This window comes from Neovison vison, chromosome 7 (assembly GCF_020171115.1).
Source record: "Neovison vison isolate M4711 chromosome 7, ASM_NN_V1, whole genome shotgun sequence".
Taxonomy (NCBI): Eukaryota; Metazoa; Chordata; class Mammalia; order Carnivora; family Mustelidae; genus Neogale; species Neogale vison.
In genome coordinates, this window is record NC_058097.1 from 165,267,726 (window position 1) to 165,287,845 (window position 20,120).

The 20,120-nt window shown below is 47.3% G+C and overlaps 1 protein-coding gene across 3 annotated transcripts in view; it reads right to left on the bottom strand.

The window, feature by feature from the left end:
* The window catches only part of SERGEF (secretion regulating guanine nucleotide exchange factor), a 227,113-nt gene that overhangs the window by 109,173 nt on the left and 97,820 nt on the right, over nt 1-20,120 (bottom strand). For 2 of the 3 annotated variants that reach the window (XM_044258917.1, XM_044258920.1), the window contains exon 10: nt 172-264. The exons of the other annotated variant lie outside the window; for it this stretch is intronic. In XM_044258917.1, coding sequence (XP_044114852.1) covers nt 172-264 — 93 coding nt within the window. The remainder of the gene's footprint in view (nt 1-171; nt 265-20,120) is intronic. 3 annotated transcript variants of the gene reach the window in all.

The window sequence follows — 20,120 nt, forward strand, 5'->3', positions numbered from 1 at the left end:
TAGAAGCAGCAGAGAAAGTAATAAATAGTTTAGCTTGGTACCACAGAAAAAAAAACCTGGGGTTAAAGCCAGAACAAGCCTAGGCAGATCAAAGAGAAGATACTGGTAGGAGAGGCCAGGAGGTACAAAGGAAAGAGAACAGGGTTTGGAGCCAGGCGCTTCAGCACTTACCAGCTCCATGACCTTGGACAAGCCAAGCCTTTTCTCTAGGAACCTTGGGTTCTTCGTTGGTAAAAATTGGAACGCAACATCCATTTCACAGAACTGTTTAAAAAAAAACACATGAGGCATGCTATACTTTGTAAATGAAAAGAATAATGTAATGGGAGCCTATTATTATGAACGATGACCAGAAGCTGGGCCTCTTCTGTCCCAAGGCATCTAGTGCTTATGAGTTGTTCCAGATTTCTTGGGAAGGGGAGGAATGCACGTTGATAAATGAACATACTCCAGGATATGAGGGGCCTGATATGTCACCATCCCCAGTGGGAGATGCTGCTGGAAAAGGCAATGCTTAATCCAAAGGAATGGCATGAGTGATGATCAACTTGTAAGCTAGATCAGGTCCCAGCAGGGACGGCACAGAATAACGTGTAATTTTGTGCAAGTAACAGCCACATATGGATGTCTTGCTGATGGTATGGCTGAGGTATCTTTATTTTATTAGATTTGCACAGAAGACAAGCCAGAACTACATCTGTAAGAAATGGAGTGTCAAGAGTGTTGCCTAAATAGTGATCATCCTGAGTGCGTCCCTCAAATTGGAAAAAGAGAAACCAGGCTCTCTGGTCTATGACACAAAAATGTCAAGGTGTCCAAGAAGGAGCTTCTAACAAATTAGCTTTCAGACTGAACCTTCCACATTAGCAAGAGGCAGCAGCTAGAAAACAGAGGATCAGGCCAGAGACAGGAACTGTACCCAACTCCTTGGCCAAGAGATGGAGTGTCGTGGCCTGAGTGAGCCGGTCTGTTTCAGCTTCTCCTACCCCCTTTGCCCAGTCCCCTTTGGCTTCCTCGCTGTGGTTCAGACAAGCCTTTAGAACAGTTCCAGTTGCCTGCCTCAGCTGTACTCAGGGGACTCAGAGAAAGATCAGTGTCGAAGCTCGGGCCAAGGCTCTTAAGGAGGTCTACAGCTCCCCTAAGACCCGAAAGGGAAGGTGAGATGAGAGGGTCAGAAGTAGAACCACTTGCCACCTGCGTACACTTGGAAATTTTTCCTTCAGGGATCCATTTTGTAAGTTTTGTGCTTGTTTTCATAATAAACTGATGGGAATTTGTCTCATTGCATGAAGCCCTCCTAATACCTTGCAAATCATATACCACTCATTCATTTATTCCACATCTATAGAGCATTTACTCTATGTCCAGCATGGGCAAAGGGGAAATAGAGAAAAAAAATTAGAAAGGACACATGCCCTCAGAAGACATCCGAGGTGGACAAAAAGATAAGATACATACACCCAAGGCTGCTTGAATACACACACAAACAAATCTGGCTGAGTCAGTGCCAAAAATACTAACACAGAACTTAAGGGAGGAGGGAGAAGAGGGAGGCCAGCAGGGCCTTATGGACTCAGGAGAGGGGAGAAAAGGTGCAGATGTGGTGCTGGATTTTAAAGAAGCAGAAATATTTGGGTGAAAGCTGGGGGGGAAAAATAGCGCTTCAAGATCATGGCAGCATTCTTTCTTCTGCTCGTTCATTCCCAAACACTTATCGCACACCTACTCCGAGCCAGACGCTGTGAGCCTGAGACGAGGAACCCATAACAACGAACACCTGGAGAGCTTCACCTGCAGCAGGGAAGGTTCTAAGCACTTTACCTGAATTAATGGACTTAATCCTCCCCTAATTCCATTATAGTAAGTTACTGTTATTATCCTCCTTTTACAGCTGAGGAAAATGAGGCACGGAGATGTTGAGTGACTTGTCCGAGTGGCAGAGCCGGGACTCAGACCTAGGCTGTTTGGCTCTGGGACGGTCTTTTTTTTTTTAAACCTTTGAAAAATGTTTTATTGAGGTATAATTGATATATACATATTTAACATGTACAATTTGGTAAGTTTTGACATATGTATAAAGCTGGCAAAACCCTCACTACAATCAAGACAGGGAGTGTATCCATAACCCAAAAGTTTCCTCACACAGTTCTAGGCAGTTGTAATCCTAAGTCACCAAAAGAAACAGGGAAGCCCAGCAGACAGCCACAAGGGCATTGGTTTGGGATTTAAATAATGACAAGTTTTGTTTAGGATAGGATTCTGCAAACAGGCAGAAAGAGGGAATTGGAGAGAGGTTTGGCACGCTGAGGTGGAATTCTGACTTCAGAATCCTTGAGTAAAGACAGAAGCAAGATTCCGCCTAAGGAAAACCCCGGCGAGGAAGAGCAGGGGCTGCGACCTGAATCTGGGGAGAGAGACAACATAGGAGACAGGAAAACAGTGAAGACAACCAGGAAGATGTGAGGATGTTACAAGAGATGCACAGTGCTATAAAAACCAAGGGAGGAGAAAGTTTCTAGAAAGTCAGATGCCACAGAAAAGTCAAAGACAAATAAGACACTGTATATAGAATTTTGGAGCTAGGAAAAAACTCTGAAGTCCTATAATTTTTATCTGAAAAGATAAAGGAATTCTGAATAAAGTGTGTGGTATAGTTACCAATAGGTATTGTATCCAAGTTAATTTCCTAGGGTATTTTTTAGGATTTTATTTATTTACTTAGAGCAAGAGAGAGAACGAGTGTGTGAACGAGCAACGGTTAGGGGAAGAAGGAGAGAAAGAATCTCAAGCAGACTCTGAGCTGAGCATGGAGCCCAAGGGGGGGCTCAATCTCACAATCCTGAGATCACGACCCAAGTCGAAATCAAGAGTCAGCCACTCCACCAACCGACCTAGCCACCCAGGCACCACAGTTTCCTAGTTTTGATACTGTAACTACTTAAGAGTCTATCATTGGAGGTACCACTCTATCACCAGGATCATCTGTACTATTTTTATAACTTCCTGTAAGTCCATATTTATTTCAAGAAAAAAGTTTTTTGAGGACGCCTGGGTGCCTCAGTCATTAAGCATCTGCCTTCGGCTCAGGTCATGACCGCAGGGTCCTGGGATCGAGCCCTGCATACGGCTCCCTGCTCAGCGGCGAGCTTGCTTCTCCCCTGCCTGCTGCTTCCCCTGCTTGTGTTCCCTCTCCACTGTGTCTCTTTCTGTCAAATAAATAAAATCTTTTTTTTAAATTTTTTTTTTAAACATTGTATTTATTTGAGGGAGAGAAAGAGAGAACATAAGCGGGACAGGGAAGGGCACAGGGAGAGGAAGAAGCAGACTCCCAGCTAAAAGGGAGCTCATTCAGGGCTCGATCTCAGGACCCTGAGATCATGACCTAAGCCAAAGGCAGATGCTTAACCATTGAGCCACCCAGGCACCCCATCTTTTTTTAAAGGAATTAACCGAGTATCTGATTTATGCTAGGTATTGTACACTTTTCTTAATAAATGATCATTTAACCCTCAAATAATCCTATTAAGTAAATGTAACTATTCCCATTTTATAGCTGAAAAATGTGAGACAGACAAGAAAGGACTTGCCAAAGTCACCACCTAGTTAATGAAGAAGGTACACTGTTAACTTCTACTGCAACGTGCATAAATTCCATATAATGCAGCCCTGATAATAAATAAATAGATAAATAAATAAATATAAAGCGGCCCTGACAAGTCACCTCTTGGCTCCTGCATGAACAAGTCCCAGCCAGCCCTTGTGCTCTGTACCTGTAGGACTTTAGAAAAAGCTATCTAACCCCACCCTAGCCCCAGTTTTCTCATCAGTAAAATGGATCAACAACTCCTGTCCTAATTCACAAGATTTTTGTGAGATTCCAATGAGACAGAGTATGAAAGCTCCTTGCAAACTGTTCAAGTCTGTGCATGTCTGAAGGACTGACTTTTGAAACTGACTGTGAATAAGGTCAGTCCTGGCAAAACGGACAGAGGAAAGGAAAAGTATGCACACTAGCAACTCCTGCTGGCCTGTACTTTCGGGTCGCATATGATGGTAGGGATGCACCAGCTACCAACAGCATCTGGCCAAGGGCAGGCAGCCCCCGGCACCAGGCTGTGTCAGCAAACTGGACCCAATCACCATCCTCCCTCCACCAACCCCGCTTTCCCCCAGCCCCACACACATATGGTGCCCTTGTCTATGCAGATGTCCCATGCCCCCAAAAGCTTCAGCTCTTTGTAGTGGAGCATTCTGCTATGAGGCTACTGGAAATACACCCTCTGGCCCACGGCCCATGGCCCTCAGCCCTTGTTCAAAGCTGTCTAGCATGCTGAATTCAGGCAGGATGTCCTCAGCACACCCCGAAATTAAGAAACTAGAAGCTCCAGATTCTGGTTGAGCTGACCTCTACGAACCCTACCCCATAGTGTCTGTGATGCTGGAATTAGCCAGAGATGAAGCAAAGACACACCCTGCTGTACTGAAACAACAGAAAAACCTCTGTCTCAAAGGTAGGTTGGCATGTACTGAATTTCGCCCATAGAAGCGCTTCCGTGGATGAAGTGGCCTCTCATTTCAGGAAAGAGACCTGGCTGTCCAGTCGGTTCATCAGTCACGCATAGGGAAAAACTGCGCTAGGGATGCTGGTGCGGCCCGATGCCCTGGCTAGATCCGAATGCACCGATCGCCACAATGTCAGTGACTCCACCAAAAGCTCTCAAAGGAGAACCAGGGCTGGAGGATGGGCAGGCCTTGCAGCCCGGCTCCACCTCAGCCCTCTTCTCTAATGACAATGATGCAGCCCAAAGCTGAGCCCATGCTACACGGCCCCCTAAACTGGTCTCCCTGTATGCTTCCAGGGAGAGCTCTGATTACATTGCTTCTGTTTAAAAATCATGCACAATTCTCACTGATTGCAAAACCAAATGAAGCCCAAATCCCCCAGCCTAGCATCCGAACACCTTCTCAAACTGGCCCTAGTCAACCTTCATAACTTTGCTTTAATTATTCCCTTTCGTGTCCTGTAGGCTCTAGCCGAAATGAACTACCTCTCATCCTGAGCTCAGCCTGTGATTCCTGCCTCTGTACTTTGTGTATGCTGTGTGCTCTGTCTGGAATGCTTCCTTCCTAGCCAAATGCTACCTGATTTGAAGTCAGAAAGAGTGGTCAGGAACCCCTTCAAGACCTTGCCTAACAACAAAACCTGTGTCTAACTCACCATATCACTCACAGCTTTTTGCATAGTGCTTGACACAAAAATAAATATTGAATGAATGAATGAAAGCATGAGTGAGTGAATCGATCAGCGTGCCTCATCTGTGGATACATTATCCCCCACCCTGACCAAGTGCCTGGGAAAGTACCTCAAATACACTAAATGTTCAATAGATATTGACTGAACAGGTGAATGGCACATGTTCCTAGGAAGAGATCGTCATGAGATCTCAGAATAGCAATCTGATCTTGAGATACCTGAGCCCAATCTTCTCATTTTAAAGATAAAACTGACATCCAGAGAGGTGATTATTGGGCCAAGATCACAGAAGAAATCAGAGGGAGAGCTGACCTGAGTCCCCAGCTCTTCTGACTCCGGGTATAGTGCTCATTCCATTAAACTGAAACACTTTTCCCATTAGCAACAGAAAATTATTCTGAGGGCTACTAACTGGCCTAAGAAGGAACTCAGATTAGCACCAGTAGAATTTAAAACAAAACAAAACAAAAAACCTCAATTTTCTTTAGTTTCAGAGATGTCTTTCCTGACGGCTAAAATATGGTGCATTTAACAGACAACCTCACCCTCGCTGTACCTCACTGCCCCATTACACCGCCTCCATCAAGGCAGGCAGACAGGGCCTCCCAGAGCAGGCAAGAGGTTGGTGAACTTCCAAATGTATCTAGAACTCTGAATGTTTCCCTTTTCCAACCTCAGCCAGAGTTCCAACGAAGTATGGAATACGCCACCATAGGCTAAATGGGAAAGCCCATGTAAAGAAGCCAGTGGCTGGGAAACCAGAGAGGAGCTGAAGACCCTGGCCAGGTGAGGGAGACCAGCAGGTACTGGGATTGCTGGTGTCTTGATGGGGTGTGCTCTAAGCAAACGGTTGGCCAGCTGGCCTGGATGTGGGCAAACAAGCTCTGGCCTAAAAAGAAGCAAATACAACATTTTCTTTTCATTTTTCTTAAAACCCTGTGGAAACATAGAGTCCATCTGGATGCAATGAAGACCAATTTCCTAGAATAACATTCCGAACAAAATGCTCTTCCTCAAGAGGGCCAAGTATTATACTGTTGGCATGGGCTCCCTTGGCCTTCGAGTAAATAAAATGCCCTATCACCAGGCCTTTCTGTACCTCTACAGTCCCAGGATGGTCAAAATGAGGACCCTAAAGCAGGTGGAGATTACAAAGCATTTTCTGAATTCTCAAAGAGAAATGTGACTTAGTGCAACTTTTTTTTTTTTTTAAAGATTTTATTTATTTATTTGACAGAGAGAGATCACAAGCAGGCAGAGAGAGAGGAGGAAGCAGGCTCCCCGCTGAGCAGAGAGCCCAATGCGGGGCTCGATCCCAGGACCCTGAGATCATGACCCGAGCCGAAGGCAGCGGCTTAACCCACTGAGCCACCCAGGCGCCCCCTTATTGCAACTTTTAATGCCAAATATATTGTGTTAACATTGACATGGTACTTCTTCGAAACTGGCAATTTGCTACCGGGCACAGGTGAAGAAGCAGAGAGCTCATCAACTAGAGCAAAGAGGACCAGCTACACCTGATCATAAGAATCTCCTACGGGGGGGGGGGGTGCCTGGGGGGCTCAGTGGGTTAAGACCTCTGCCTTCAGCTCAGGTCATGACCTCAGGGTCCCACATCGGGCTCTCTGCTCAGCGGGGAGCCTGCTTCCTCCTCTCTCTCTGCCTGCCTCTTTGCCTACTTGTGATCTCTGTCTGTTCAAATAAATAAATAAAATCTTTAAAAAAAAAAAAATCTCCAAGTTGGAATCACCGGAGCAGAGTTAGAAATCTGTGTTTTAGCAAGCGTGCCAGGTGATTCTTATGAATTGGTTAGCATGGGAAAAATCAAGCTGGAAAAACCACAGTATCCACTGCATAGGGTTATTACCAGAATTAAGTGGAGCTATATAAAGCTCATGGCACAGTGCCTGGCACATAATAAGTGCTCAGTAAGTGTTGGTTGTTGCTGTTACTTAATTATTCATAAGACATTCCAGAGCCATATAGTTACTATATGGACATCCACAGTAAAAAGAGCAGAGAGCACAAGTATCCTACAGTGGGAGAACTACCATCATTTACCTCTTTGTTTCTCATTAATTTCGTCCCTGTTATCTCCCTAGCACAGTAGTTCTAAGAGTGTGGGCCCTGAGCCAGCATCATCAGCACAACCTGGGAAATTATTAGAAATGAAAATTCTCCGGCCCTACCCTAGACATACTGAATTAGTATATCATCGGAGGTGGGGCCCAGAAATCTGCTTTAACAAGATTTCCAGATGATTTAGAGGCAGGCTATAGTTTGAAAACCAGACATCTTTCCTACTCCAAGTATGCTCAGCAACATGTCATATCAGAAATGCAGAATATGGGGCACCTGGGTGGCTCAGTTGGTTGGGGTCTGCTTTCGGCTCAGGTTATGAATTCAGGGTCCTGGGATCGAGCCCTGCATCAGGCTCCCTGCTCAGTGGGGAGCCTGCTTCTCCCGCTGTCTCCCCACCTCCCACCCCGCAAACTTGTACACACTCTCTCTCTCAAATACATAAAATCTAATGCAGAATTTCAGGTCCCCATCCCAGGCCTACTATATCAGATTTCATATGTTAATGGAGTCCCTGGGAGACTCACATGAACAAGACCATCTAAAGCAGCATAGGCCTAGACCACAGGAATGTCACAGGCGCACAACAAAAAAAGGGAGCTGACTGTGGCATTGTGTGGCATTCTGATTGTTGTTAAATGGCATTCTAAGGACTTTCTAGGCACTACCTTTTAACCCAGGTTACCTCGCTCATCCTCACTACACCTAGTGGGAGGTATTTTTATTCTTGTTTTGCAGATTAGAAAATTGAAGTTCAAATCACTAATTTGCTAATGGTCACATGACTAAGTAATAGTAGAGCTGGTCATCTCTGTGTGACCTAAGCCTCCATGTCTTTCTCTGCCCCATGGTGCCCGGGACAGTGGCTGACAGTATGGCAACACAGACACCACCTGCCTGCTGGTATAAGGGAGCAACTTGGAAAAGGAAGCAGTCTCCAGCTTATGAAGGAGCTAGCCTCAAAAGTGGGTGCTTCTGAGTCCGCCATTTGGAACTCCTGATGGAAATATTTGCAGAAACTATTTACATCATGACTTCTATGAGAAAATGCATTCTGGGTTATAGCACTGGATGGTAGCAGCTCCCTGCAGGGTCATTACCTCTGAGCTCCAGAAACTTAGGAGCAGTTCATTTATATCTCCATAAGAGAAGAACACACCTCCAATGCAAATCCATCCCCCCATGTTATGGCTCAGGAAACACCCAATCATTCCCTCACTAAAGGATTTATGCCTCAAGGAATTCATGATCCGGTAAGTAAAAAAAAAAACAGAAACACACGCACCACTACCTAACCCCCATGGTGGAATGTGGTGAGTTGCAAAAGAGAACAGTATGAAAGCTGAGAAAAGGAAGAGATCATTTAGCATCAGGGCAGACTTCCCCAGAAGATGCCATCTAAAGCCGAGAGTGGAAGGACACCCAGAACACAGATCAGCCCAAACTGCCACTCCCAGCAAATGGAAGAGTCTGAACCAAGACCTGGAGGTGTGAAAGAGAAGGTCATGTTGCGGAACAGCAAGATGTCTCCTTGGTTGAAGCAAAAGGTTCACTTGACTCCAATGTGGGAGATGAAACCAAAAAGGCAGGTCTGCGCCTAAGCAGGAGGATTTAAATGGTAGGTTGAGAGACTGGAACTTGGCTTTGTACATACAGAGAGCTGCTGCTTCACATTACTCATCATATTATATAATAAAGCTACTGAACTCCAAATCCTTTTTGAAACAAGCTAGGATAAAAACAAACATTTCTGAATTGGTATTGTAATTATTTTCGAGGCTGCTTCCTCCATTAGACTCAATTCAAATGAGTTTGAGCATTAGTAGATGCTCAAAAGATGCTGGTGGATGAACAAAGGAATGAATAACGAGAACACCAATGAGCGGGAGAGGGTGTCTCCTCCGTGCAGCAGGGCATGGAAAGGGAGGAGGAGGGGAGGGGTGGCGATGGAGGGACTGGAGAGGGCAGGCCTACTGGTTAGGAGGCTACTGTGACTGGACAGGTGAGAAGCCAAGGGGGTAAGGTCAAAAGGAACAAGGAGAAAGGGACAGAAGAGAGACAACCAACTATAGGCCTAGCAAGTGACTGGCAATGGGGGACAAAAAGAAGGGAGCCATCAGGATCTCCCAGAAGTCAGGAGCCCAGGGCTGGGAGAGAACAGCGCCATTAGAAAATCAGGGACGCCTGGGTGGCTCAGTTGGTTAAGCAGCTGCCTTCGGCTCAGGTCATGATCCCAGTGTCCTGGGATCGAGTCCCGCATCGGGCTCCTTGCTCGGCAGGGAGCCTGCTTCTCCCTCTGCCTCTGCCTGCCTCTCTGTCTGCCTGTGCTCGCTCTCTCTCCCTCTCTCTCTGACAAATAAATAAATAAAATTTAAAAAAAAAAAAAAAAAGATCAGGCCGTTGGATGGAAGAGCAAGGTGATTACAGAAATCACTTCACTGAGTCCCGACCTCAGCTCCTCTTATTCTCGCCCATGCCGCCCACTCCCTCTGCTTGAGCCATGCCAGCTTCCTTGCGGGTTCTCAAGCATGCGAGGCCTGCTCCTCCTTTCGAGCCTCTGTGCTGGGACACTCTTTGTCGGTTACCTGCAGAGCCAAGTCCCTCGTCAACTCCACATCTTTGCTCCAATGTGACCACCTCAATGAGGCCCATTAAAAACTGTGACCCACGCATGCCAGCTCCCCTCCAGAGTTCCCCAAGTCCCACGCCCTGCTCCTTTTTCTTCTTTTTTATTATACTTACTACTTTCTAACATGTAATTTTCTTATTATGTCTATGGTTGAACGTTGGTCTCCTCTCACTAGAATGTAAATTCCACAAGGATAAGGATTTCTATTTTGCAAATACCCTGTACAGTGGCTAGCACATGACAGGCATTCAACAAATAATTGCTCAATGTATAATCTCCATTTTACAGATAAGGAAATGGAGGCTCAGAAAGGCAAAACCGCTTTCCCTAAATAACACAGTTGTCAATCAGTAGTGAGAGCCTGAATTCAAACACAGATCTGCCCACCTCTAACTTCCTCTCTGCCATGCTGAGTCTTGCTTTAGACAGGCCAACTCTGAGGGGACAGTGACCCATGTGGGAGGACATAATGAGTAAGCAGGGAGAAACGTGAGATTCGAGGCAATGGCAACCAAACCTGCAAGACAGGAGACCTGGCCTGGCTGAGGGCAGGTCCATGAGTACGGGTCTAAACTGCCTGCACCCTGAAACACAGGCACTCTGACCAGAGAACCACCAAGTGATCTCCTAAGAGCAAGTCTGAAGAATCAGGCCAGCTTCTCCAGCAAAGCAGCTCCTAATTTTTCCAGCTGCCTAAACTGTCAAATCACAGACTTCTCCTTCAGGGGAATGAACTGAACAAAGGGACATGTCCAATTTCCCTGCATATCACCCAACCAGTGGGTCTGCACTCGGTTTCATAGACCCCGGATCCACCCCCCCTTCCCCTCCCACTGCATAATCTGTATATCACAGGCTCAATTTACAGCGCAGCGCAGCCCGTTAGCCACTGGAGCTGCTCAAAATAAAACAGGGTTGGCAGAGTGTAATTATTTCCAGCAAAAGAGTTGGTTCTGCATTTTGACAGTCATCTGATATATTATTGTACTCGATGCTAAACTGTGAAACTGCAAAATTAAAAGAAAGCATTTTTTTTAAGTTTCAAAAGTCCTCATTATTTAATTATAAAGCAGGTCATTTATGATGAGTCAGTCCAAAACCAAGGATAACAAGGAAAGACTGCAGGAATCTTGACTTCTTTCTATAACCTCTAAATGTCCACGATCCAAGACCGTTGTGAAAGTTGAATGAGACAGCACATCTAGCCCAGTGCCTAGGTCACAATGGGTCTTCAATTAATGTCAGTTGTCTTACTTGACTATTATTGCAATTTTTCCAGGAGCGGAATTCACAAAACTACCTCAATTTGTTCCTTTAGTCACAACTCCATCATCACCAAAGAGCTCTGGGTCCACTGGTGAAAGGCAGCCATGCAGGTAACTCTCGCATGGTAAGGGGGGAGACACACAGAGCTGAGGGGTGTGCAGAGAAAGAGCCCTTTCCTTGGGAGAGCAAGGCCGAACTGAGCCAGAAATGGAAACGGAGGTCAGCAGAGTGCAGGGAAAGGTGGGGAGGGGTAGGGAGGCCTAAAAGCAAGGAAAGAGCACATGACTTGGGAGAAACTGCAGTCGGAACCAGCCTAGAATGACCAGCACAAGGCGAACACTACTGGCGTTTAGACCTGCAATGGCTCCTCTCTCATGTTAAAGTAACAAAATGCACCGAGTCCTCAGCACAATGGGAAGTGGCTGAACAAGTCTCCTGCAGCCCACCCTCCGGAGCCCAAATTCCCAGGCAAGTGAGGGAGGGTGGGCCCCAGCCACCCAGCCTCCCAGGCTTGCTCGCAAAGATGAGACAAGAGAGATTCCCCTTGAAAAGAGGATCTGATGACACCCAAGCTCTCCAATGGCAGGGTGTGAACATGCTGCATCAGCTGCACTTTAGGAAACTGCGTGTCCTTGGGAGACAGGGCATCTCACTTACACACAGAAAACCACTCCTGGACACGAAGGACAAGCCGTGAAACGTTTAGCGCTGGCCTTCAATTATTAAACGAACGAGCTGTGGCAGTAAGACGGCTCACACACACTCACAGAGAAAACTCTGGCAGGTCAGCCTACATTGTCTTGGGGTCATTCATCAAGGCCCCAACAGACAGGGGCACTTGGAAGGCCCTCTTAGAGGTCGCAGGCTCATATGGTTACCCAGAGCTCTTGCAGAACCCTTGGGAGCAGCAGTCCTGGGCAGAGGAGGAAAGAGGACGTATCAAGAGCCTGACACTATGGAAAGCGTGGGTATTTTCAAGGTAGAACAGCCCAGGCTGGCAAAGAGCTCATTAACAACTTTTTGCTCCTTGGTTGACATTTTCACACTGTCCAGTTTGGGGCTTCCTGTGTGGCACTTAAGATTTGGGCCAACGTCTCCCAGAGTGTATCTGTCAGTCCCTTGGGAAGAGGCAGCAGCACACTGAGGAGAAGCTCTGGGGCCTCCCCTGGCCTCAAAGACTGATCTCCTGTTGGCCAGCTGCGTGGTTCTCAGTCCCCGCTGCCTCATGTGTTGAGGCCAGTCCATGGCGTGGTTGGGAAAATAAAATAACACACACATGATTTAATAACTGGGCACAATGCACACAGGAGGGGCTTCTTATTTTTTGCTTCCCAGTCCCTTTACTCCTTTGCTTTGTGCCTCTGAAACATCAGAATGTTTTCCTGGCTGGGTGCTGGGTTCACCTCTTTTGATTTCAGATCAAAATGGTATCCTTCAGGGCCTCGGCCTGGCTGGTCACTTCTGTTTGGGAGTTACCCGAATGGGAAGAGACTCAGGTAAGGACCCCAGTCCTTTCACACCTTTCCTCACTTGGACCTCAGACAGTCTACCTCACCAGGTCACAGCTCTGTCTGTGCTCCTCCCTAGCTGATCACCCGTGAGGCTGGCCTGTTGCCCTGCCCATGTGACCCTCCTCTCCTCTCACAGCTCCTTCCTGTCTACTGGTCCAGCGCTGCTGTAGGCCCATGGTCCCCCACAAGGCTAGCCAGCCCTCTGCCCCTCACCTGGTTCCAGCTACTGGATCCTGAGCTCCTGGAAAGCAGGGGCCACGTCCCAGCGCCCTCCACTCTGTGAGTGCCACAGACTCTAGCAAACAGCAGAGTCCGGCCAGTACTGGTGGGGTGAGAGAGACACGGTGCCAGAGGGCCCAATCCTGGGACATGTTCTTAGAAGTTCTGTCTTGAGGCCAAAAAAAAATTTCCTAGGATGGAAACACTCCAGGAAGCCTAGGCAATGACAAATGAGCTGAGCGCAGGCAATCTCCAGAGACTCCTGGTTCCAGAAACCTTCACGGTCTCCCACACATCCCTCACACACCAGGGCAGCTTGTGTGGATGGGGTGGCCCAGGGTACAGGTAGTACAGACTCCAGACTCCATGTCAAGGAAGGTGCTGTGGCAGAACAGATGAAAGCATGGAGAGTGGAAGAAAGGGTGACAGAGACACTGAGTCCTGGTCCCAGGAGCAGATAATCCGACACTGTGCTAGGTGCTGGGGATGCCAGAGTGGGTAAACACACCGCCCCAGCAACCCTCCCCCTACAAAGCACCCTGATCCTCCTCAGCACTGTATCATTCTAACTTACCTGTCCCACCTTCCAGACCACAATCCTTGAGGGTAGAGATTATGTCATAGTGAACATTATGTCTACAGCCCCTAGCAAAGTGTCCACCACAAGTCCCAGATCTACCAATTCCTAACTCTGTGATCTTGCCAAGTCACATAGCTCTCTCAGCCTCAATTTCTAGTCTACAGAGTAGAGAGAATGATAACCTCTATACCTGGATGGAATATCAATGAATGGAATACCAGGATGAAATGAACAATGTACGTAAAGCTCTTACCTAGCCAAGGCCTGATTTAGTGCGGAACCATAGTTAGGCGGTAGGGGTAGTCCAGAACGGCCAGTGAGCAAATGCTTGATGAACTAGGGGTAAGACAGACAGCTATACGTTCTCATAAACTGCTACAGAATTATGTGACAATACAGCAGGAATATATTTGTATTACTCAAAGAGCAGAAAAGAGAGGGCACACCTACTTTTGCCTGGGTATATACAGAGAATTTCACAGAGGAGGTAGATAACATTGGACTTAAAATCTGAAGACCTAAACTCCAGTCAAAGGCACAGCATTTCAACAGCACATAGGCGGGAGAGAGTCTGGTGTGTTCGGGAACTGCAAGTCTGGGTCTGTCCATGGGAGCAGTGGTAACACAGGCTAAAGAGATCAGAAAGAGCCAACAGCTCCCAGCATGCTCTGTGGAGGAGATGGGCTTCTCCTGCAACACAGCAGAGAGCCAGGGCAGGCTTCTGAGCAGAGAGGGAAAGGCACAGGCACTCTGATGGCTTTGTGGAAGGTGGGCAAAGGGGGCAAGGCTGTGGGGAACAGGGTAAAGAAGGGAGCTGATGTGGGTTGGGGTGTGGGAGGGAATGGAGTGATGAGAGGGGGGAAGCAAAGCAAGCCAGCTTAAGGAGCTGGATAGAAACTGAGTCTCAGAAAAACTGCACATGGCCTCTGCTGCTCCCCAAGTCTCCTTCATATAAAGTGTGGCTCTGTGAGTTAGCTAAATCCCCTTCTCTCCATATTGCCTGCCTCACAATTTGTTCAACAACTGAGGAGCACAAATATGGAAAATTCCAGCCGAAAGCTGTGACTGGGCTGAACAGGCCCAGAGGTCACAGTCACCACTGGGCAAAACCACCTACAATAGGCCTGGGATGGGGGCCAGCATTTTCCCACTCACAGCAAACTTGGGGCGCAAGTTTTAGTAACAAAACCTTTCAGGTGTACTTTTTTTTTTTTTTAAAGCTATTTACAGGAACCCAAGGTCCTTCAAGTACTTCAGAGAAATGGCTTACATTCTAGTTTCTTCTTAAAGAAAAAACAATAGTCTCTTTGCCCTACATGACCGGGTGCCGACAAAAAGATACAATGACTCATCAAGTCTCTAGGGTCCCAGAAATCAGTGTGTCTGCATGTCTGTCTCACACACACACACACACACACACACACAATGCCTCTGCCTGCCCCCTCCCCTCCCCCCTTCCTCTAGTCTCTCCCCACTTTTCCCCCTCTCCCCTACCCCCCCATCTCTCTCCCCCTCCTCCCACTTCCCCCCACTCTATCTTTCTGTCTTTCTCTGCAATAGAAATCTACTACGTTCCCGTGAAAGGAGCTGCATTCTAACGGTCTCCTGGAAAGAGGAGAAAGGGAAGGAGGGTTCAAGGCCATACATGACCATTCCTATTCAACACAAAATGGTTGCCTTTGCTGCTTCCTTCCTTGGTTTCAATCTAATTAGACAGAGATAATGAGTAGGCAGCAATGGTGCTTGGTTCAGCTGTTCCAGACCCAAGTGTTTCTTCCTTATTAAAAATAAAGACACCCAGGGGCTCAATTTGGTAAAGATGCACACAGAGAGGCACATTTCCTTTAAAAAAAAAAAAATGTTTCGCATTAAAAGACAGTATCTGTTTAATATGTACCAAAAATCAAATGTACAATAGCAATATCCCTAGCAACACCTGCATGAGCTTTCAGACAGTGTCTTCAAGGAGAGAACACTAGAAAGAGACTCAGAAGACCGGAGGTCTAGTGTCAGCTCTGCCACTGACCAGCGGTGGGATCACCCTGAGCCTCGGCTTCCTCAGTATCAGATATAACGCTCTACCTATCTCACAGAGTCGGGGGAAAGCATGTATTTGGAAGTGTTTTACAAACTATAAAGTACTTTGTGAACACCAACTCAGTCAACAAATATTTACTGAGGGCCTACCAGGGGCCAGGCCTTTGTTCGCCTTTGTTACCATCAGGAAGGACACTGCACCACTTCAGCTCAGTCACTGGATGTCACTTTCAAATGCAGCCTGGGCTGTGGGCTCAAACCAGGTACCCATTCACCCAGTATTTTCCCCACTGAAGCATTCATTAGTCACTCACCTCCATCAGGAGACACTTAATAACATCTCAGCCCCAAGAGACCTGGGGCATGTTAGTACACATGTGGGTAGGAAGCAGGGCCTCTTGCCACCTCTGCTGTTCCAGGGGCCCTGATCCTGTGAAGTTTCCAGAACCTTATTCTCCATAACCACAGAATAAGATGATTCTTGCAACCAGGGCCAAGGCAGGTGAACAGATGGCGAGCCTGCGTGGCTATGTCCTTCTGGTATCAGAGTGCCTCGTGCCATGTCCTCGCCAGCTGACCTTTACCTACAGGCTCAGCCCTAGACCAGCCCTGACCAGTCAGTACTGTCCTTAGTTCAGAAAAGTTTAAAGTCTCTGAGGTTAGCAACTCAGAAGCAAATTCAATATGCTGTCCTTCCTGTTTTGACCTTGTTCCTTGGTTTTTATCACTAAGCATCATGCCTTATTCTGGGAACCAGGGCCTGCTTCATGCCAGAGGTCCAGTAACTATGACCCTATTTTCTCTGTCTGAATCCGCATCTAGTTACCCATTCCATCAAGACCAGAGCGCTGCTTACTCTGCTTACTTTTACTATTACTCCAAGAGACTGTCTTAATGCAGAGAATCCCAGGAGCCCCCAGAGACCAGAGCTCCTAGAAATGCATCTCTATATCTCCCAGTACACAGCTCAGCCTCCGGCATGTGGCAGGTACAAAATAAATATTTGTAGAATGAGAAGTTTGCCCACTTGCCTAGATGACTGCAAACCCTCTGCTCCCATGCCCACATGCCCACCTTGCACACAGGACCTCCTTAATGGACAAAAGTACTGTTGCTTCTTGCCATGTCCTCCAGCTCCTGTGCTGTTCCCAGCAGGATCTCTGGGTCAAACTTACCCACCCCATTCCCAGTACGTCCCCTTCGCCAATGAGCGTATGCTAAGAGCAGAAGGGCTAAGCCAGTTCTGCAGTCTGCAGCCTGGCTCAGCATCCTAGCCCCATCTTTCACTCCTGGAGTCTGAGAGTTAGTTCAGTCTAAGATTCATTTGGGGCCATCTGGCACCTTCTGGCACCAGCATGAAAGGGACTCAGCTCCGTCCAACAAGCACGGCTGAACACTAAGAGTGGTACGAGAGAAGCTCTGTTTAAGACCCAGAGGTGGACAGAGAAAATGTCTCACTAAAACCCAAGAAAGAAGGGCCCCGGTTAGGCCTAGACTACAACTCACCATAGTTCAGCTCTGCGAGGTTGCTCTAAACCTGAGAATGCAAATAGGAAACCCGATTTCTACGTCTTTACTTCTTTATTGCTACTTTTTTCCAGATCAGCAGAGGGAAAGCATACCTGACACAAAAGGAGAAAATGGGGACTAAGGTTTAGCCATGGTCTTTTCTATCAATTTGCTGTGTGACCTCAGGTGAATCCCTCTCCTTGCGTGGGTCTCTAATATTCTCCTTCACACTTTCATCTGGCGACCCATTTCTTCGGACCCATCTATGCCTGACATGCCACAATTTTCTTGCTACTGAAAATGTGGCTCTGAGACGACAGCGTTGGCATCACCTGGGATGCACAGAGACCTACTGACCGGACCTACGGAATCAGAATCTGCATTTTAACAAGATCCCTGAGGGATGTTGCATGCATGCCAAAGTCTGGCACGCATCGTTCTGCAGCTCCTCAGAAAGACCAGGCCAACCCGGAGAACGACCTCTTCTGCAAGAAGCTGGAAGAATGAGCCAGTCACAGGACTTTGCTGGAGTGATTAGAAGCAGCTGGCCAGTGGTACAGGCTGGGGGGAGATGCTGCAGGATCCTTTTAGACTCAGCTGTGATCCATAAAAGATCTCTCAAGTACTTAGAGTCTCTAAATTTGAAGTCTTTAGATAAAATGACTTTAAAAATACTAATTATGCACGGAAGTCTAACCAGGACCCAAGCCGTAGTGACTCCAGAACTCCTTCTGTGCTGGCATCCTCCCAGCCTGCAATGAACAGAGCTCTAAAATCAGCAAAGAGGTCACCTCTGAAACCACAGCACTTCTCCCTGCCCCACCTGTCTCCTGCCTGGTCCTCACCTACCAGAACTTCGGTCTCAGCTGGAATCCCATGAACAAGACCACACTCACAGTAACACTGCCCAGGGCCAATGCAGCAGGCTAGAGGGCCACAACCTGAGGGTCACAGACCCACACAGTCAGTCCCCTGGGGCAGAAAGAGAAGGGGAGAAGCACAGACTGGGAGTTTAGCAAAGACTAAACAAACCTGGCCCTTGTTTCCACCGTCCAGGGAGAAGACCAGCTTCTGGCCTGGTGAACATCCAGCTGAGAAAGTCTCATTTGGCCGGTGAGGCTTTGAAAATAAGCAGAGAAAACCTCCTAAGCCCTCTCTGTTCTAGTCCTGAGGCTATGCTAATGTGCTGTGTGGCCCTGGGAGGCAGCTTCCCTGCCTGGCCCAGTTCCCTCCGGATGAGAGGCACCACTTGCTCCTCTGGGATGGGACTCTGTTGCACACTGCAGAATTATTTATCTGTTTGCATGGCCACATCATCCAGTATGCAAGCGCTCTATCTCCACTGCCTGTCTTCCTAGCAATGGAGAGGGTGGGGGAGGGAAGGAAGGAAGAAAGGAGGGAGGGAGATGGACGGGAAGGGAGAGGAGGCCAGACTTGGACCTGATGACCGTGCAGGTCACCAGCAGTTCAGAAAGGGGCCCCTTTCCTGAGGCACTCTCCATGTCAGTGTCCATTTTACATCTTAAGCACACTGTGAAAAAATAACATGTGACCCTCAGAGCCCAGCTCTGAAGCTTCTCACTGCACCTGCCGAAAGTCCTCTTCCCCCTTACAATGGCAGGCTCACACCATACCTACATCTTGCATCTGCAAGGATTTCTGACCACCTGGTCTCCCCAGACAACTCTGGCAGAAATCTCAAGGAGAGATGTGACTATAATATTCTCCATAAGCCACTGGCTATGGCTATATTCAGTCTGAAAAAAACAATCTTCAAGACCGCTAAACCTTATACAGAATCCAGAGGAAAAAGCACCAGGCTTCCTGATTATCCTTTGCAAACAGCCTTATGCTTATTGTGGTGGGGACACAGGCAAGATTACTCATAGTACTGAACTGAATGGATGATGGCCTGCCCCAATTCTTACTTAGGGTGGGTCTGGTGGCTCAACTTTGGGAGTCATCACTGAGAGCTGACCCCTGGTGGACCTCTTAGATTTCACCTCCTCTAGGATGCCCTCTCTGACCATACTGTCACACTAGGCGTTCCCTCCAACACTCCCTGCCTCATCTCCTATCACATGCTCTTATCTGTCTCCCCCATGAACTATGAGAGTTTGAGGACAGTCCTTTAAATATTTTATTTATTTATTTGACAGAGAGAGAGATCACAAGTAGACAGAGAGGCAGGCAGAAAGAGAGGGAGAGGGAAGCAGGCTCCCTGCCGAGCAGAGAGCTCGATGTGGGACTCGATCCCAGGACCCTGAGATCATGACCTGAGCCGAAGGCAGCGGCTTAACCCACTGAGCCACCCAGGCGTCCCGAGGACAGTCCTTTAAAACATGTCTCTATACCCATGGCAGCCTACACATAGAAGTCATTCAACAAAGGTTTCATGAGTAAGTGAATCAATCAGTCAATCAATCAATGAAAACCGAACAAGGACCAAAGATTATTTACTCAGTTTTATCAGTGTCTGTCAAGACTGGAGTTCAAACTCATTGGGAACCTGGCCTCCTACTCAGTCCGGAAGCTAGAAGAGAAAAGAGAAGGCCTCAGAGGTCTGGGAGAGTTAACTCTGGAAAAAATGGAGATTCGAATTGGCCAGGAATTTTTTCTGGACCCATGTCTACTAACAAGTACACTGTTCTCACCCTCCTTCAGGTTCTGCAATGTTCTGTGCTCCTCTTACCAGAACTGTTAGGTCAGAAATGGATTCTTTAGAAATGGGATACTCTTTATATTTTAGCTATTAATACAATGTGAAAGTACTCCGCACATGGGTCATTGTTTAAATTAACATTTGTTAAACCCTGATCTATAGAATGCTACTTCTCTATGTCAGGGATTAGGAATTTGCAAATAGCGGAGTTATAGAACCACTCCGGGCCACCCACTTTTGTGAATATAAAAGCATTAAAGTAAGGCAAGCTGACTTTGGTGGAATAGCCTCTATTTTTCAACTCCTTACATAACTCTGCATTGTCAAAGAGCACCAATATCTGGTCCTGTCATCTCTCATGCCCCCAAGAAAAA